This window comes from Acipenser ruthenus, chromosome 22, assembly GCF_902713425.1.
Source record: "Acipenser ruthenus chromosome 22, fAciRut3.2 maternal haplotype, whole genome shotgun sequence".
Classification (NCBI taxonomy): Eukaryota; Metazoa; Chordata; class Actinopteri; order Acipenseriformes; family Acipenseridae; genus Acipenser; species Acipenser ruthenus.
In genome coordinates this window covers 18,546,729-18,565,282 of record NC_081210.1, presented here as the reverse complement: position 1 = coordinate 18,565,282, position 18,554 = coordinate 18,546,729, and the positions used below count along the sequence as shown (strand labels likewise).

The window sequence follows — 18,554 nt, the reverse complement described above, 5'->3', positions numbered from 1 at the left end:
ATTTTAAGTGTTTTAAAATTTTAGAATTTTAACTCACTGTTTATACACTGTCCCTTTTCCCCTGTCCCTGTGTTAGATCTAGGTTTATGTTCACTTTTTTAGAGAGCACTCCCCGGCCCTCACAAGCACTGGTTTTTTATAGATGGTTCTTTTTTTCCAGTCACTTTTAAAACAGCACAGGTTTTTTTCATGTTGATTTTAATCTGTGTCTGTTTTAACCATGTACAAAGCACAATTGTCTTGGTGTTTTTAAATGTGTTTTAAATGCTTTTAAAACAAAATGTATGTCTGTATGCATGAATGTCATCTTTAAAAGAAATGTAAAATGAATGAAAAAACGAATGGGTGTAAATGTAAAAAATGTAAAATCTCAATAAAAGAGTATTTTACTAAAGATTTCCGTGGAGAGGAACATTTATGAGTTTTAACTAATTTTTTGATGTCCTGTTTCGGCGGGGCTTCCTTGTGTTGTAAAATAATAGAACTGTGGTATGTATTGTTGGTTCGGAAAATGGGCGTGCTATTCACAGTAACCTCCGTTACAGACTGCAGCCTTTTTGCTCAAACTAAGGAAGTGGGTGTTTTAGTTGTTTATGTATAGTAGAACCGATTGTACCCCACTTTCATCCAATCACTCAACCATTCGTGCAAGATGGTGGGAAGGGAAGTGAAGCCTCCGAATCATTTGGTTCGCAAAATTCACTGAGCCGAAGCAGATAAAACGCTTCATGCTCTTTAGTGCCTTCTCTTGGTAGATCTGCACAACTCAATACATTAAGTTTAGGAACAGACCTGCACAACAGCGCCAAAATCATGTTGCGGCGGCAGCAGTATTACATCCGTGGTGGTTTAGCACTACCATAAAGAATGAATGGGAAATGGTTTAGTGCGGTTTAGCTAAACAATTCTCGACAGGGGGGGGCAGTGCAGTCTTCCTGTGAGTACAGAACGGTCGCTTTTCGCGCATTCCTCGTTAGTATAGTGGTCAGTATCCCCGCCTGTCACGCGGGAGACCGGGGTTCAATTCCCCGACGGGGAGATTTTTTTTTTTTTTTTTTTTTTTTTAAACTTTCCTTAAATATTTTACGCACAAAATGTAGTTGACAATTATTTACCAGATTGCGAGGATTGGAGGATCGTCGGACCCCAGGACGTGAAGATGGAATAGCACCAAAGACTGGAACCGCTAGATCCTAGGAGCGGGACTACGGGGCACCGGTTAAGCCTTTTATTTATTTTGTCATGCCAGAATTCCACCCTTTTTAGCTGGCACGACCGTTTTGAACGGTGCCCTGGTTTTATGTAATCTTTTTGTTTCCGTTTTATGGACCCTTTTGTTTTAAGAGTTTTAATGTAAACTATTAAAAGTTACAGTTTAAGTGTTTTAAAATTTTAACACACAGTTTTATACACTGTCCTTTTGCCCCTGTCCCTTTAGTTTTAGTTTTATAGTTTATTGTTCTGTTTTATGTTCACCTTTTGAACTTTTCTAAGAGAGCACTCCCCGGCCCTCACATACACTGTTTTTTTTAGATGGTTCTTTTTTTTTTTTTTTTTTATCTATTTATTAAACATTTATCTAGTTATTCATTTATTTATTTCAACATTTATTAATTCATTTATTAATTCATTTGTTTATTTATTTCCCGTTTGCCGCTTTGCTATTTATATTTCACAGTGCGCTTTTACATTCCCGTAACTACATTTGGAAGCCTGTTCGAAATGTAAATGCACAAGGAAGCCCCGCCAAAGTGCATTATGTGTATGCAAATATGATTTTACCCCTGCAGCGCAGTTTCCAACAGTATTGCTCAACCCAAAGTATTCGATTTCCAAGTTAACAAAATACGTTTTACTATCAGATAGCTGTACCAGGTGACACTGCCTACGGCACAAACAGACCCAGAGTGAATGCATTGGTGGTAACAAAAAGTTACAAGCGCTGCTATCGCTATGATCCATTTACCGTTGCATTAAACAAAAAAAACACGGGTTTTAAACGTTCAAAATGCAACAAATGGAGACCACTGAAAAATAATACTGTAAAAAACAACAAAAAAAAAAAAACAAAAACAAAACAAAAAAAAAAAAAAAAAGCTGTTCCTGCCCGGTTTCGAACCGGGGACCTTTCGCATGTGAGGCGAATTTGATAACCACTACACTACGGAAACTTAATAGCAGGCAACTCTGAAGTACTGAGCACAGCAAACCCCGCGGGTGATGCACGTGTTCATTTTCTAAGTACAGCCGTATTTTCACTTTAATAGTCTATACTTTTCGATGGGAAGAATATGTCTGTTTACCCCATTTAGTTGTAGTAGCGTTCATTTGCCGATAAAACATACTGACTTAAAACAGTAGAACGCAGGGTATGTTTCCGTAGTGTAGTGGTTATCACGTTCGCCTAACACGCGAAAAGTCCCCGGTTCGAGACCGGGCGGAAACAGCATTTTTTTTCTCATACTGTGGATGAAGAATTTAAAAAAGTGTAGTTGCCCATACTATTAAAACATATTTGTTACATATTTAAAAGTTTGTAACCTAACGTATATAACCCTGTAGATATCAGCTACAAAATGATATGAATATACTAACACCATGGTGAAAAATGCTTTTAGAATTTCTGTTTTGCTTCCTGAGCTTGACGATGTAGTTTCTATTACGTAGTAAGAGTAACATGTCTATTTGACTCATAGTGGTAAAGCAATCTGTGTAATGTAGTGGTAAAGATATACTTTAGTGTTAAACTTAAAATTACAATGCCGCTTTATATTAGACACATGGATAACTGTCAAACAAATAAATCATTACTGTACAATACTTACCATCAGGGAACATAAACTTCATATCCCGCTCTGCTCTATATCTTTAGTTATTACGTTAAAAACGTAATATTACACTATTACAATTCAATGTCAATTAAATATACTGTGCTACAAAACACATTATAAAACTATAAAAAATAATATTCACCCTCTCAGAACAGAATACTCAACTTAGAAGGAAGATCCCTGTATCGCTATTTTTTAATATTACCACTAAATTATCTACTGGACACATTTATATTATTGAGCTTATAACTTTACCAAGCACTTTTTGCACAATTATTATACCAAATTAATCACTTTGCTTATTCAAAATTGTTTTCGGTGTTTAAAAACATCGCGCAGTCTCGTATGTCTATTTGTGTTCCATTAACTGAAGTTGATCAATGTTCCAAAAACGCAACGTTTTAATAAACATTTGTAAACTAATACTCTGTCCATACGCTTGTCATTTCTTCATTGCTGTGATCTCAGGCTGTATACAAATTTGACAGTCGGTGTCTTTAAACTGGCGTCTCATATGTTCGCTTCACATTGGTTAGTTTCCTATAGCCAAACATTTTCCCCTTATAATATAATCGATAACATTGCCATTATGGAAAAAAACACCAATTCCGTTTAAAAACAAATGTTACTTTCTACGGATCAATTAATGCAATATAACAAATATTGAAGCAGGTTATATATTTAAAGTCTACTGGTTATTTACATTTTAACGTGAACAACAATACTACTACTACCACTAATAATAATACTCCTATTACTACTACTACTACTATTATTACTACTACTACTACTACGAAGAAGAAGAAGAAGAAGAAGAAGAAGAAGAAGAAGAAGAAGAAGAAGAAGAAGAAGAAGAAGAAGAATTATCCCACAAACATCGTTTAAATGACTTTAAAAAAAATTCAATGTTTGTTTTGTAAAACAAACAAAAAAGAAAAGGACCATGTACAGCATTTGGATTGATAAAGAATGTATTGGTAAAGAACATGAAATAGCTGTCTACAAAGTATGTGTTTAGCTTTACTAGCCTACCTAAAGGCTTAGCTATATACTGACTCGGACACATGTTTCAGCATGTTTCACGACAGTGTTACAAGATGACGAGTGTTTAGTAACGGAATGCGTGTGTTGAACAATCCTACTCCCCGTTTACATCCAAGGTGTTAAATGCCTGCTGTTTACACTGCTCCACTGGTCTGTGTTTTATGCGTGCCCGCACACAGTGCCCCTCATCAGGGAAAGTCTGGCACCACCACCGGCTACAAATAACTGTCCTGCTTGTTTCGTGTAAATACATTTTAAAAAATTGCATCATCTCAGACAGACACACTGCTATTCAGATTATAGATTTTTAAAAAATGTATAGGCGAACGTGATAACCACTACACTAAAAAAACTGAGTAAGAGAAGCTATTTTGCAGAGTACCTCTTAAACAAAACACTTACTCTAAAAGCAATGTTCTAAACATTGGTCAAATGAAACAAACTCCTTAGTTCTGTACTAAGTTGAGTACCAGCTCAACTTACTACAGAACTGAATTCTTTGCATATATCATGTTACAAAGTTTACTATCTGTTGACTAATTAGCATTAATTTGTTTAAAAATCTTAATCTTGTTTTCCTGTTCTCTTGTTGAGAAGCCACAGATATTAAATGAAGATGTATCTTCATGAAACTGGGGCAAACTAGACATTCTTTTCTGTTTTTGTGCATGTGAAACAGGGCCGCCGAGAGCTGTCATGGGCCCCGGGGAAGGAATTGTATGTCCCGCTGCCGACCCCCCCCCCCCCCCCCCCCCACATCCATAAAATTGCTATGCCCTTTTTTCAGCTTTTTGGTGTAGTAAAATATGAAATGCGAAAGTTCAAATCATTGTGTGAAAGGAAGTGTTTGACAGCACCTGGATACACAGTCATTACACAACATAAAATAAAAGTTCCCCCTTCATCAGGGCCCCCCTTCGAAGCGTTGGGCCCCGGGGAAATTTCCCCGTCCTCTCGGTGGGCCTGATGTGAAATGTTTTTAATCATTGAAACTGTATATGTTTAGACATCGCTTTTAGTAACAAAGAAGTCTTTGTGCAATTTTAATATTTTTTATTACTATTCATCCATAACTTTAAAAAACATCAGATTCTATAGATAAACTGAGAATCTAAGTGAAGCAGACAGGAGTGCCTTCATCAGTGTAATTACACTGCTACATAATGAACCAACTGAGAAAATATGACAGCTGTAGGTTCATCCTGTACACAGATATAATGAGGGGATAAAAGGCAACCTCCTTTAAATGTTGTTTTGCTTACATAGAACAGGGCTTGTGGATTATACTTATAACATGCCTTGGTGACCAGCAGGGTTCAAGTGTGAAGTTTTGTCCACACAGTTAAAACTGTCTTGAGGAATGTATTCAATTTGCTTTGTGTTGACAAATATGCCCAAAAGGTCTTTAACCTGTACAGCTAATCCATGTCTGAATGTATGTACAACCGCGTGTGCAGTAAATTACAGTATTAAGTTCTTCTTGAATTGAGTATGTCACTCACTGGCTCCTGTTTCTGAAACCCCAAAAGTGCATCTCCTAATAAATATTAAATGGCTGGGGTGATGACAGTAACTTTTTATTAACTGATGGTTCTATGAAATAGCGTGGTCACGTGCTCTTGTTTTAATCAGCTTCTTCAATCACCATTCTGTCTTCCACCATTGGCTTATTTGGATTATGATCAATCAGCCAATCAGCTAGCCAGGTCTGTAGAAAAGAAAAGACAAATCAGTGCCATCCACAAACAGCCCATGGTGCAATGAAGAGTCATCAGGTAAAGCTCCAGTAGTTTTGGGATAAAGGGAATGATTTGAAGGATGGTGTGACAGGTGTTCAGATAAACTACTAATCCAGTCACCCACCTGAACCAAGCTTACCACAATATACAATTGGAAGTATATCTCTCCATTGACTTCCTGTGTTACAGCTAGTAGGACCCTGTAGCTTTTTAGGGAGTGAGCTTTCTATATTCTTAACTTCAAAACCCTAGATCAGAATTCTAATGTGAAAGTATAAGAAACAATTCAAGTAAGTCAAGTAGACAAGCGTTTTGGCAACAGCCTTGTTTCTTATAGCTGAACTTACACACTGTACAGAAGAAAATGAAACAAACAAAGAATTTTAAAAGGATTTGAAAGCATTTTTTATTTTAAGGCTATTTGATTTTGTTTCTGCAGTCAGTAGAATTTCTTCTCATTAATAAAAATCCTACAATATTTTAATGCACTGTACATTTTCAAAAGTACTGAATAATCCACTTACAAAGGGATCTGACGGCTTCTTTTTACAGAGTTCTGTCAGTCCAGCTAAGAGAGTAGGATTTGCAAATCTTCCAAGGTAATCTTTTGCAGATTGTCCTACTGGGATAGGTTCAATAATAGCTAGAAATAAAGCATGGTATTAAATAATTAATAAAAGAATACACATTAGGTTTTATTGAAACTGTGTCCTGCTATTGCACGCTAATGAAAGTGAATGGTAGAGATTATGAAATACAATTTAATTGACCTCCAGGGGCAATTGAATAAACATCATGATGACCCTGCCTATAATCTGAATAGGAATGTATTTTAATGTATTTCCATGAAACACAAGCAGAACAGTTATTTTGAACAGCTACAGCCTGGAACAAGTAAATACCAGCTATGTTTTACCATTGTAATTCTCTGTGATCCTGCTAGGATGGGCTGTGTTCCCAATTAATTAAAGTGGAGCTTGCTATATGGCTCTTTTTCCTGAAGCAACCAGGGAACTCTGCCTAGGTTTGAACATATTTGTATAGAATGCACAAGCGGACACATTGCTATTCAGATTATAGATTAATAATAATAATAATAATAATAATAATAATAATAATAATAACTTTGTTTCCCCTCGGAGACCTTTCCCGTGGGAGGTGAACGTGATGCGCACTACACTACAGAAACTACATGGAGCTAAAGTGAACTACGTCACCGGCAAGTTTCCATAGCGTAGCGGTTATCACGTTTGCCTAACATGCGAAAGGTCCCCGGTTCGAGACCGGGTGGAAACAGCATTCCTATTTTTTTTTTCTCATACTGTGGATGAAGAATTTAAAAAAGTGTAGTTGCCCATACTATTAAAACATATTTGTTACATATTTAAAAGTTTGTAACCTATCGTATATAACCCTGTAGATATCAGCTATAAAATGATATGAATATACTAACACCATGGTGAAAAATGCTTTTAGAATTTCTGTTTTGCTTCCTGAGCTTGACGATGTAGTTTCTATTACGTAGTAAGAGTAACATGTCTATTTGACTCATAGTGTAATGTAGTGGTAAAGCAATCTGTGTAATGTAGTGGTAAAGATATACTTTAGTGTTAAACTTAAAATTACAATGCAGCTTTATATTAGACACATGGATAACTGTCAAACAAATAAATCATTACTGTACAATACTTACCATCAGGGAACATAAACTTTATATCCCGCTCTGCTGCAGAAAAGCAGTCACTGCCATGCACTGCATTCCTTAGATCACTTGTCCCATAGATTGCCCGTAAACTAAAATCAATACATGTTTTATTACACATAACAGGCAATGAGTTATTTAAAATAAATCTTTACTCATCTTAAGCAAAGCCTGTTCCCTACTAGTGCATTTGTTTTCGTACCTGTCTGGGTGTGTTTCTTTTGCTTTTGCACTGTTTGGAGGGCCAATCAGTGTTTTCCAGTGGGCAATGGCTTTGTCTCTGGCAAGGATCATAGCAATGGTTGGACCAGAACTCATGAAGGCGGTTAAGCTTGGGAAGAACAGTTTGCCGTACTGTTCTGCGTAGAAGTCACTGCATTGTTCCGGGCTCAGGTGTACCTTTCTTTTCTGAAAAATGGCAAGAAAATGTACTTAGACCTGCTTTCTTGCAATGCTGTTATCTGCTCATGGGATCCTTTAACAGGGTTCTATTTACCTGTAATGCATATTGGTGTATCACAATCCTTTGTAGCTCTTTGTAGCAACTTGTGTACAGCCACAAAGACAGCGTTTTAATATATGTATTGTTAGCCTGATCTTTCATTTTGTGTTTGGTACAAGGAACTATATGTAGTTACATAATGCACTTGATAGACTGTCTGTCTCCACCTCCAATAGTTAAGTAATTATGCAAAACAATTTATAACACACACCTACCTACCTGTACAATGGTAAATCCTGCTTGCAATATAATGTCTTCGATTTCTTCTTCTTTGTCAACGGCATCTGGTTTAATCAAAGCCAAAGTCCTTTCGACATAAATGTGAGGATGGGGCAACTCCCTCTCCATGTGTGCTTTGTCGTTTTCCATTACCCTATAATAGATCAGTTAGATAAAGTGGGTAACTAAGCCGCTAAGAGTGAGCATTTTCAACAAGCACACATTGTGTCCGCTCACTCATATCATCGATGAAAACACTATAAGGATCAGATGCTCGGCTCACGTACTTTACGCACTTAAGTGATATTCACTTAATCTACTATTCTCTATTTTGCCCATGTACAGTAAACACTTAAAAAAAAAATACCATATAGGACGCGAATACGTTTATTATAATAAACCAAAGTGCCTAGTGATGGTATGTATTATTGTAAGTATGGTTACATTAAAATTACAATGCAACTGCTGTTACGAGTAGATATGGAGAATGTCTTACAATAAAACTAAACATATTCGTTTTAATACGTAAACAACTCATATTGAAAAAATCAAGTTGCACTAGTAACGTTTACTGTACACTCACTGGTTGTCAGGTGTCCAGACAATATAAACTATACCCTACCTACAGTATGAATTGATAAGTCTGCAACAGAAAATATATTCAAACTTAAAGTATATACTCACTTAAGATTAAACTTCTTTATGCCTATTAAATGTACACTGATTTACAAGCATAAAGAATGACGTGTGTGCCAAACTGGTCTGACGGATATAGACAGGGTTATTGCTGTAAAATAATAATGCATGGGGAATGGCATCTCTGAGAGGATTTTAAAAGAAGACTGAAAGCTGTCCCAGGTCTGGATGCCCAAAAGCCAGCACTGTTCACCAGGATCACCACCTATACCATTCACATTGGATAAACAGGATGGCCAGTAGTGTCCACTTAATGCAGCATGTGGAAAGAAGTTGGACTGAAGGAGTCTCTTGGAGAAAGGTCTGGTGTCAGCGAGGCCTGCTAAGAAGCCCCTTCTGAGCAAGAAAAACATCAGAGATCACCTGAACTTTTGTTGCACATACAAAGTCATTCTCTGAGTCCCCCTTCAGTTATTCTGGAATCCGAGGTGGAATAAGAGTTCAAAGCGCAAAGGAGAAAGATACAAGCCAGTGTACCGTCCCAATGACGAAGCATCTGGAAACTCCATATCTGAGGATGCTTTTCTGCCAAAGGAACAGGATCTCTACAGTGATTTCTAATCCAAGATGACAGAGCCCCTTGACATGGAGCTGTCAAGTGCAGAAATGGTTAGACGACAGCGTCACACCACTGCCATTTCAACCTGGAAATTCACCGGATCTCAATCCTATCGTGAATGTGTGGGGTCTGCTAGGACAAGAAATCATGAGAAGTCAACCATGCAACCCAAACTAACTGGAATCAAGTGTAAAGACTGCATGGAGGAAACGAAAGGACAACTCGCCCCTTCAGTGGTTCATTGTGTCCATGCCTCACAGGATTAAGGAAGTCTTAAAACAATAGAATGCACTGCAAGTGCGATGTACTACTATTATGGCTGATTAAAAATATATATATATATATATATATATCTTATGTCTCAATCCTAAAATTCTAGGGCAATTATCTTATATACACACTGTGCAGAAGTCTTAGACCCATTCAGGAGTTACACTATATATCAATGTTATGAGCATCATCAATTTACTCAAAGCCTCCACTAGTGTTTTCCACTATTAACAAATTTGACTGTTAATAAGAAACCAAGCTTGTCATTTAGCAATCTTTAATTTACATTCATCAGAATCTTCAAAAACTTGTTTTCACAACAACTAAAAGTAAACTATACATAAGCAGCTAATATGAAGTGTTGTAGGAGCTAATTCATCATTTACCCAGTGGTTCTCAACAGAGGAGGGGGAGGCCCCACATGTCTCAGGAGACCCAAAGATTCAGTGGGAGTCCTCCTATTCCGAAACAAAGCCAGCTTCCTTTTTCACCCAGAAACTCGAGAGCAAATGTGTGGAGGACAAAGGCCAGACCTGCAGGTGTCCGCTCTGAGCTCACTGGGTGGCTAGCCTGCACGGTTTGAGCGATGAGAAACGGGGCCTGCCGGTTTTACCTCCCCAACCCACAGGAGAGCCTGAGCAAATGCAACGCTCCCTTCGGAGTCCCCAGCAAAGACACAGCATGAACCTGCGCTGCAAGACTGACCCTGTGCACCACGCCGATGCACTTCTACAAACAAGTCACTCAGGGATAACCCTAATTATTTTTATCTACACACAAGGGATGCTTTGAACATCACTTTGCAAATGGAGATCAGAATTCACAATTTTTGGAAAAAGCACCTTACACAAGATACACACCCTGTAACACCAGTCCATCAAGGTATAGAACTTTACCCACACAACACAGCACATGCAAGAACCCTTACAGGGGTCAGCAGCTCCAGGCTCCTCCGTCACCTTTGATACTCCTTCACAATCGTGACACTACACAAGTGAGAATATTCAAGACAAATACTTCCACCATCACTTCACACAAAAAACAAAAAACACACATTTCAAATATTAGTTTTTATTCAAAGCTCCAACAGTTCTCTTCATTTTCGTAGAAAACAATTATCGTGTGCCGATGGTGACCTGCCAAACTCTGATCAGGTTGTCGGTATAACCAGCAAACAGGGTCTGCAAAAGAGAAGCAGATTTAGTATTAGTTAGGTCCAATATCTAGTTGGACATTTAACACCATCATCCACAGCACCTATTTCCATCCATCCCAGCTATTACAATTACAAGGTGTAACCAAGATCTGCACCCACATTGCCGTCATTATCAATTTTGTTTCAAAATGACCACTTTGGCATTTCAGTAAGCAAGACAGGCAGTCTAACTAATCTATGCTTATTTAATTACTGTGGCCCCTCATAATTGCAGGACTTGTCCCCACTGGAAATCAGATCAGTCATGAATGGTCATAATGACTGGGAATGGAGCAGGCATACACACAGACAGAAAGGGCGAGCGCTTCTTACCTGTCCATCTGCAGACCAGGCCAGGGAAGTGCACTGTGGGGGCTCAGCCTTGCTGCTGGTGCTGATCACCTCCTGCCTCAGCTCATCAACGATGATCTTGCCTTCCAAGTCCTGTAGAGGTTAGTTCTTATGTTACACAAATACAATCCACAGAAATCTACAGCACCATTAAAAACGCTGAACAGATCTGAATGCAGTGTGAACTCCAGGTGTAGCTGGAGTGTTTGGTGGCAATAGAAAGGTACTGTAGGTTTGTACTTCTGTAAACCTTTACCTTATGGGTTCACCATTCACTTACCTAGAGTACACAGAAGGGTTGCGCTCAGAAACAGCCTCTTTATCATCACCGTACAATACAGATGGCATTGAAAGTTTCATCACAGCTTACAGTTCGTGAACTCCATTTTGCAATTCAAAAGGCAGAATAGATCTATTTTCCTTCTAGCAGATACTCCCACACAATTCTCCCTAGAACATGAACCCAGTGAAAGGTACAAAGGGTTGTATATTTGAGCTGCAACTCACCCAGATCTTGATGCTGGGTCCAGTAGCGGCACAGAGCCAGTATCTGTTGGGGCTGAAGCACAGAGCGTTGATTGTGTCTCCACCATCCAAAGTGTACAGGTGCTTGCCTTCATTCAGGTCCCACAGCATTGCCTGACCATCCTAATGGGGAGAACACAAAATACTGTCAGTCAATCTTTGTAAACTAAAGTAAAACCAAACTATGTGCACTTAAGACCTTGCATCAAATTCATAACAGCATAATCTAGGGACCTACTCACACAAAAAAGTAAAGCTAGCATACTGATGAAATAACAAACTGAAGCCAACCTATGGGGAGCAAACAAAATTAAAAGTAACTAAAAAAGCAGACCTCACCTTACACATGTAATGCAAGTTTAACCCAGACTCCAATATGCAATAACTTCTGCTATAGTATTTCCATTGACAGTCATACAATTTAGATCAGTGGTTCTCCATGTAAAACAAGTACAGCAGCCTCCGCTATACAACTATGGTAGAGCATAGGATTTTTTTTATTAAACTGCAGAGACAATTGTCACCCACTTCTGTAATAAGATACACAATTTAACAAAATAAATCTAACTAAATTAATGGAACTGCATGTTTTAAAACAATCAACCTCCATCGTAGCCTTTCAAGAAACATGAATCCAGATTACAGGCAGCAGTGTGTAGAACTAGGGGTGGAACAGTACATTCATGTCACAGTAAGATGTGTATCACGATACGCAGTCACAATGCAGTGTGCATCAGGATACATTTGATGGTTCTGATGAGCTATTTGTATGATGCATAGTAAGATCAATTAAACTGACTACAAAACGGGGCACTGCAACCGTGTGCTAATGTACACAAGTTGTGTCACACAGATGAGGGTTTAAAGAAACAAGGGTTGTGCTCAGAAACAGCCTCTTTATCATCACCGTACAATACAGATGGCATTGAAGGTTTCATCACAGCTCACCACACCCACACATTCACACAGCCTCCAAGTGAAACACTTCAGTAGTGCTGTGCACCACACCTTCCTACGGCTGGACATGCACAGCATATTTTAATTTCTCAAGGTTAAATGTGTATGTGCAAACAGGCGTCTATAATGTGCAGTTTGAATGAAAGTGTATGTAACGATCCTGCTGAAGTTTACCTTGCCACCAGAGGCACACAGGGAGCCATCAGGAGAGACGGTGACTGTGTTCAGATAGCCGGTGTGTCCGATGTGGTTAGTCTTCAGCTTGCAGTTAGCCAAATTCCAGACCTGGCCATTTAAACACGCACATTTAGATACAAAACCACCATTTCACAAATCAAGTTCACACGCAAGTATTACTGCAGGCACAGAACTGGCAGTAAAGAGTCCAGGTTTGTGTCTCTACTTGTCTATGGAATAGTGCTTGCAACCCGATTCTTAACAGGTTTCACACCATTAACAAGTGTGAAACTGACAGGCACCAGGAAGCAGAGTTGAGAACCACTGTTTTCAATAACAAGTATTAGAATTTCATTATAAGCCCTAAACTTTCAAAACACATTTAGTTTTTGTACTTGCACAGATGTATTCCATTAAAAAGCCATGGAGAATACATTTAATAACAGTACATGACAAGCAGTTTATGCCATTTGAATCTGAATTACATCCCATCATAATTGCAGGACTTGTCATCAAAACCTAATGGTTCAGATGATAGGACCGTGAATTTTATAATCACTGGGACACTTGGAATTAGCTAACAAGGTTAGGTTTACTGGATGTCAAATATTCATACCTTAACCATCTTGTCCCAGCCGCAAGAGACGATGATGGGGTTGCTGCTGTTTGGAGAGAAGCGCACGCAGGAAGCCCATTCGGTGTGGCTTTCATCCTGGAGAAAAAGGGACCACATTAACAAGGACAAACAAAGAGCTAATCCACCATATAAGTGTGCACCTCAACTGTGTTTCAATGTGTATTTGAGGCGTGCAACAAGTTCATTGAAACATTACAAAACCTAATTGTGCAACAGGTTGCAGCTTTGATGCATTACGTGAACTTTCAATTCACTTTACAGTTGCGTGAAAGTGTGAACAACTCCAGTACTAAAGCACATAAAACTTTGCATATCCCATCATAATTGCAGGACTTGTCATCAAAACGAAGTGGTTCAGATGATAGGACCGTGAATTTTATAATCACTGGGACAGACTTATGGCAGCATGTACAGGCATATTCATTATTAGCATTCAATTCCCACTGACAGCAAGTTACATAAACAGCTTTGTGGTGCTTTTAATATAACAGAGCCTAGGCAAAGAACAGATTTTGAAGACATGCTCAAACTACAGAGCATTGTGATTAAATGTGATTTGAACTTCAGAACTTGAATTGGCATTCAGAGCCATTTGGAAGTGACTGTGATAAGGGCAGGGTTGTGTTAAAGAATATTCATACTCCATTCTAATTCTCAAGTATTGAGCTCACACAGGTGCCTAACATCTCTCCAGACAGTCTGAATACAGGAGACACACATCAGTGCTGTAGACTAGTGATCTCCAACCTGTTCCAGTACAGTCCAGGACCTTGATACTCAATACTCACACTAGCCTAGCAACCAGTACTGTGTACCAGAACGTCCCTTCTTTAGGTAAATTACCAGATGCCTGGAGTTTGCACAAAATCTACATTGTACTAATGACACTAATAGGGAGTTATACTGGCATGCAATGTTTCAAACTCCTGATAATTTAAAGATAATTGAAGGTAGTTCTGAAACCCAGGACCAGTTTGCAGGGCTTGTGCAAGCTGCTAGCCCTGTAAAGCCCTTGGGCAGCCCCTACCTGGATTGTGTACTTGCAGACTCCCAGGGTGTTCCACAGCTTGATGGTCTTATCCCGAGAGCCAGACACAATCTGGCGGTTGTCAGCTGAGAAGGCAACACTCAAGACATCCTTGGTGTGCCCGACAAAGCGCCGGGTAGTTGTACCTCTAAAAACACACAGAACAGACAGTCTATTTAAGCTGAACTCCGGTAGAGGAGGGTACAACAAGTCTCACAAAGTGCTGCAAATCCTTCATGCACAAAAACTGCCTAATTATTATGCATATAGTATTTTACAGATACAGAATGGTCACTACAGGTTTGTCTGTGTTCCACAATACAAAACACAGCTTGAGAGCGTTTGCTTAACTAAAATGTTGCTTGGTTTTAATTTAACCATTTACTTTGTCAGCACTGTTATGTACCGACAACTCAAAGCTGTTTCACCATTTAAAAAGTAAACGCTAGCCTCCAGAGTGTTAAACTTTGCCACTTTCCCATCAGCATTGCAGGTTGTCATCAATGGTTCAGATGATAGGACCGCAAATAAGATAATCATTGGGACAGACTTAAAGGCACTAAACAGTTTATATTTTACAAGCAAAACCCTGACCTAGATAGGTGGTCTATATGTACAGGGATCCAACACTAGAGGTTCACACACCACAAAACAATTATTCAGATCCACAGGTAAGGGACATTGGTGCGGATAGGACTAGTTTACTATTTCAAGGTAAACATGTGAAGAAACAGCTGCTGGATTTGTGTGGATTGCTGCTCTCAGAGTCCAAGAAAAGCAGCAATCACAAATCAAGCAGCAGTTTATTCACTTGGAATGGGAAACTCACCCAATCAACATCAATGACCCTCGTCTGTGGAGATCTGAAGAATCACATATTGGTGTGAAGTACAACTGCTTTGTATTGCTACACTGACAATCCCAAACACAGCAGCAGCAGCATGCCAACACACTTACGTAGTCAGGTCCCAAAGTCGAAGCGTTCCATCCCAAGATCCAGACAGAGCAAACTGACCGTCAGAGGAGATGACCACATCGCTGACGAAGTGGGAGTGGCCGCGGAGGGCGCGCTGGGGGATGCCGTAGTTGGTCTCATCTCTGGTCAGCTTCCACATGATGATAGACTTATCTGAAGGTTGAACAGTCATGTATTAGCATTGCACACATAAAAAATGCAGGGTTAGTGTACAAGACACTATTTTCACACTTCTAGGTCTGTCTTGCTGTATCCCAACACCATTCATAGTAACCTGACTGTTTGACTTCAATATTGTAGCTTTAAAAAAACTTTTCCTTCATTTGCAAAAAAAAAACAAAAAAAAACTCATTACTGTACATACTTAACTGTATTAGACCAACCTAAACCACAATTTTGTTTACTTAATTTGACCAAAGGGCCATGTTTAGCGGTTCAGAGCAGTTCTCCTGTTCATTCAAGAGAAGATTCCTAACAAGAAGGATTTCTGCTTTATTGACAGGTCACTTAATGCAATGGCAAAATGTATTTCTAGGCCTGGGGTGATGCCTTCGATAATCTTGTATCTACACATTAGTTTGACTATAGACATCTACACATATTTTATAAAAACGAACTACTGCAAAGAACCCATTTCTAAACCATTTCTTTGTTTTTAAACATTACCAAGCAGTCCGGCAATTTCCTGCTTTATACCGCTATTCACAGTACTAGTTGTATGCATCGATGAAAACGAGCCGGTACATGTTAGTTTTGAAAAACATGGGTATTCACTTTGATAAACTGAAACATTTTACATATTAAATGCGTATTAAAATATCATGATTTTCAAATAGCAGTTTACAACGCATCACCCATAACAATAGTAACCTTATACTAGCACATATTTTAATCTGATTTCAACTTCACATAACGCAACCAAATTTGCTACAAAGAACAAAAATAAAAACTACACCACTCACGTGTCGCATTTAACTGAAAGCGTTATATTTCATTTATCTATCACGACACGCGTTTCCTGCTGCGTTTCATACTGTTGTGATAAAACTATCAATTAGACTATGTACTTCTTTTTATTAATATTATTTTTAACGCCAACATTGCCTGTGTTGTGCTGCAGTTTCAACCACTTTCGTGACAGTCATCGTCCACTTTCCCCCTATACCACGTAGGCTGCCACAGCAGCCCGTGCATGATGGCGGCGGGCCGGGGCGACAGGGTTACCTCTGGATGCAGAGAGAATCATATCTGGAAACTGCGGAGTGGTAGCAATCTGGGTGACCCAGCCATTGTGGCCTTTGAGGGTCCCTCTTAGGGTCATCTGCTCGGTCATTTTGGCGACGATACACGGTGCCTTTCAATGAGGATGGAGTCGGATTGCGATCGGAGCCAATGGCCACCCTGCTCCTTTCAGATACAGGCACAAGGAAAGAGGAAGAGCTGACCCAGAAACGGAACTAAAAAAAGGCACCCAGAGGGACGTGTTGCATTGTGGGTACACGGAGGTTAGCTGTAAAAAAAAAAAAAAAACATCACAAACCTGTTGCAGCTGCACGTGAAACGCTATTTAAATACGATTTCACCCAAAGTATAATTCCTCGGCAAAGGCATAGGGAAACTAAACAATTACTGTCAAATTTACCATGGTAAATTTTGATATGGTCAATAACAGCTCACCTTGCTTTCCCCATGCATGTACTACACATGTGGCTGTGTTTATTATGAATTCACTGCATTTGCTACGCTTCACTACGCTATGATAAAGTTTCAAAATGTTAGTCAAAGAAACAAAGCAGTTTTTTTTTGTTTTGTATATGATGGTTTTACAGTAAACAACTACACAGCTGAGATTTCAACAGGCATAGGAGACAAACGCCTTCTTACATTATGTACAAAATATATTTCAAACTAAACCCAGGCAGTTTGGTTCAGGTGATTGAGCTTGTGTACCATTTTCACAAACGATGTCCAGTCAAGCACCACCTCTTCAGACTGCATCCTTTCACATTACTGAGCACTTCACTTGTATTGGGTCTGCTTGAGGGAGGAGAAATTGAGACTTAAGAACGGGTGTGTTTCAAATCCCAGAGCCACTACAGCAGTTGCAGGCTGGTACAAAACATGCTGGAGAGCTCCTCCAATGGACTTCATCTCTTACATTTCAACAGGATAATGCACAACTCCAAGGGGAGGGGGGTAGTGGTAGTTATTTTGTTTGTTAATTTGCATATTATTTACAATTGTAAAGTAATGGTTGGTTCTTGAAACCCAAGTTATTATTATTATTTGTTTATTTAGCAGACGCCTTTATCCAAGGCGACTTACAGAGACTAGGGTGTGTGAACTATGCATCAGCTGCAGAGTCACTTACAATAACGTCTCACCCGAAAGACAGAGCACAAGGAGGTTAAGTGACTTGCTTAGGGTCACACAATGAGTCAGTGGCTGAGGTGGGATTTGAACCAGGGACCTCCTGGTTACAAGCCCTTTTCTTTAACCACTGGACCACACAGCCTCCTACAAAGAAGGCTTTGACCTCGACGTGATATGAACACGCAACCTTCTGATCTGGAGTCAGACGCGCCACCGTTGCGCGTCTGAGTGTAGCCTATTGTTCAGACTAAGAACCCAAATTAACTATAAATAAATATAAACTTATAAGAGGTAAATTGCGATCAAATATAGAAGAGTATCAGGCTATGCCCCGGCACCCAGGATTACCTCTGGAAATAACACTTTCACTGTCTGCCACGGCTCTCCTCTTCAGTTTCATATTAAAACAAAACCTTTTGCGCAGCCTGTTTTCTGAAAACATGCCTTGTTGACAGTCACTTTGGTGTATACCCTCCAAAGGTTGTTTCAAGGATACAAGCTTCCTGCTTTCCTTTTGAAACCTACTCGCCACTTAGGTACCTCTGGTGCCAAATAGACACTGAACACTATGGGGGTTATAATGACATTTTAAAGCTCTGTTATAGCTTACCAAGCAAGACAGAAATTGAAATAATTTCTGTCTTGCTTGGTAAGCTATAACAGCACATTTTGCATGGGAAATATACAGTACTACCTTCTTTTATTAAGTGTATAAGCATGGGAAACTGCCTTTTTATTTAGCGTGTCCAATTATCATTTTCCCCCAATCTGGAA

The 18,554-nt window shown here is 39.2% G+C and overlaps 2 protein-coding genes and 4 non-coding genes across 6 annotated transcripts; 3 read left to right on the top strand and 3 right to left on the bottom strand.

Moving 5' to 3' along the window:
* The first annotated feature begins 967 nt into the window (after positions 1 to 967).
* trnad-guc (transfer RNA aspartic acid (anticodon GUC)) lies at positions 968 to 1,039 on the top strand. Its single transcript has one exon. It is a non-coding gene; the product is annotated as a tRNA-Asp (tRNA).
* Positions 1,040 to 2,098: 1,059 nt separating this feature from the next.
* trnav-cac (transfer RNA valine (anticodon CAC)) lies at positions 2,099 to 2,171 on the bottom strand. The gene has a single exon. It is a non-coding gene; the product is annotated as a tRNA-Val (tRNA).
* Positions 2,172 to 2,373: 202 nt separating this feature from the next.
* trnav-aac (transfer RNA valine (anticodon AAC)) lies at positions 2,374 to 2,446 on the top strand. The gene has a single exon. It is a non-coding gene; the product is annotated as a tRNA-Val (tRNA).
* Positions 2,447 to 5,080: 2,634 nt separating this feature from the next.
* LOC117431134 (nucleoside diphosphate kinase homolog 5-like) lies at positions 5,081 to 8,187 on the bottom strand. Its single transcript, XM_034051778.3, has 5 exons — positions 8,038 to 8,187; positions 7,519 to 7,724; positions 7,308 to 7,408; positions 6,139 to 6,257; positions 5,081 to 5,583 (listed from the first exon to the last, which is right to left on the bottom strand). Exons 1-5 carry the CDS (start codon positions 8,185 to 8,187, stop codon positions 5,500 to 5,502), a joined length of 660 nt encoding a protein of 219 aa, XP_033907669.2. The 3' UTR covers positions 5,081 to 5,499.
* Positions 6,838 to 6,910, top strand: trnav-aac (transfer RNA valine (anticodon AAC)). Its single transcript has one exon. It is a non-coding gene; the product is annotated as a tRNA-Val (tRNA).
* Positions 8,188 to 10,617: 2,430 nt separating the features above from the next.
* LOC117431077 (small ribosomal subunit protein RACK1) lies at positions 10,618 to 16,851 on the bottom strand. The gene is made up of 8 exons (XM_034051688.3): positions 16,632 to 16,851; positions 15,389 to 15,560; positions 14,432 to 14,579; positions 13,384 to 13,479; positions 12,765 to 12,875; positions 11,616 to 11,756; positions 11,091 to 11,201; positions 10,618 to 10,743 (listed from the first exon to the last, which is right to left on the bottom strand). The coding sequence occupies exons 1-8, from the start codon at positions 16,738 to 16,740 to the stop codon at positions 10,678 to 10,680; spliced, it is 954 nt and encodes a 317-aa protein (XP_033907579.1). The 5' UTR covers positions 16,741 to 16,851; the 3' UTR covers positions 10,618 to 10,677.
* Between the last annotated feature and the right edge of the window lie 1,703 nt (positions 16,852 to 18,554).

Bases quoted from the DNA above. Each gene is read 5' to 3' on its own strand.
- LOC117431134 (XM_034051778.3), bottom strand. From the start codon at position 8,187: ATGGAAAACGACAAAGCACACATGGAGAGGGAGTTGCCCCATCCTCAC. The intron at 6,258-7,307 runs GTAAGTATTGTA...CTTTATTTCTAG, and splicing joins AAAGTTTATGTTCCCTGATG to CTATTATTGAACCTATCCCA. The intron at 5,584-6,138 runs GTAAGTGGATTA...TCTTTTCTACAG, and splicing joins AGAAGCCGTCAGATCCCTTT to ACCTGGCTAGCTGATTGGCT.
- LOC117431077 (XM_034051688.3), bottom strand. From the start codon at position 16,740: ATGACCGAGCAGATGACCCTAAGAGGGACCCTCAAAGGCCACAATGGC. The intron at 12,876-13,383 runs GTATGAATATTT...TTAAATGGCCAG, and splicing joins GCTGGGACAAGATGGTTAAG to GTCTGGAATTTGGCTAACTG. The intron at 11,202-11,615 runs GTGAGTTGCAGC...TAACCTCTACAG, and splicing joins GACCCAGCATCAAGATCTGG to GACTTGGAAGGCAAGATCAT.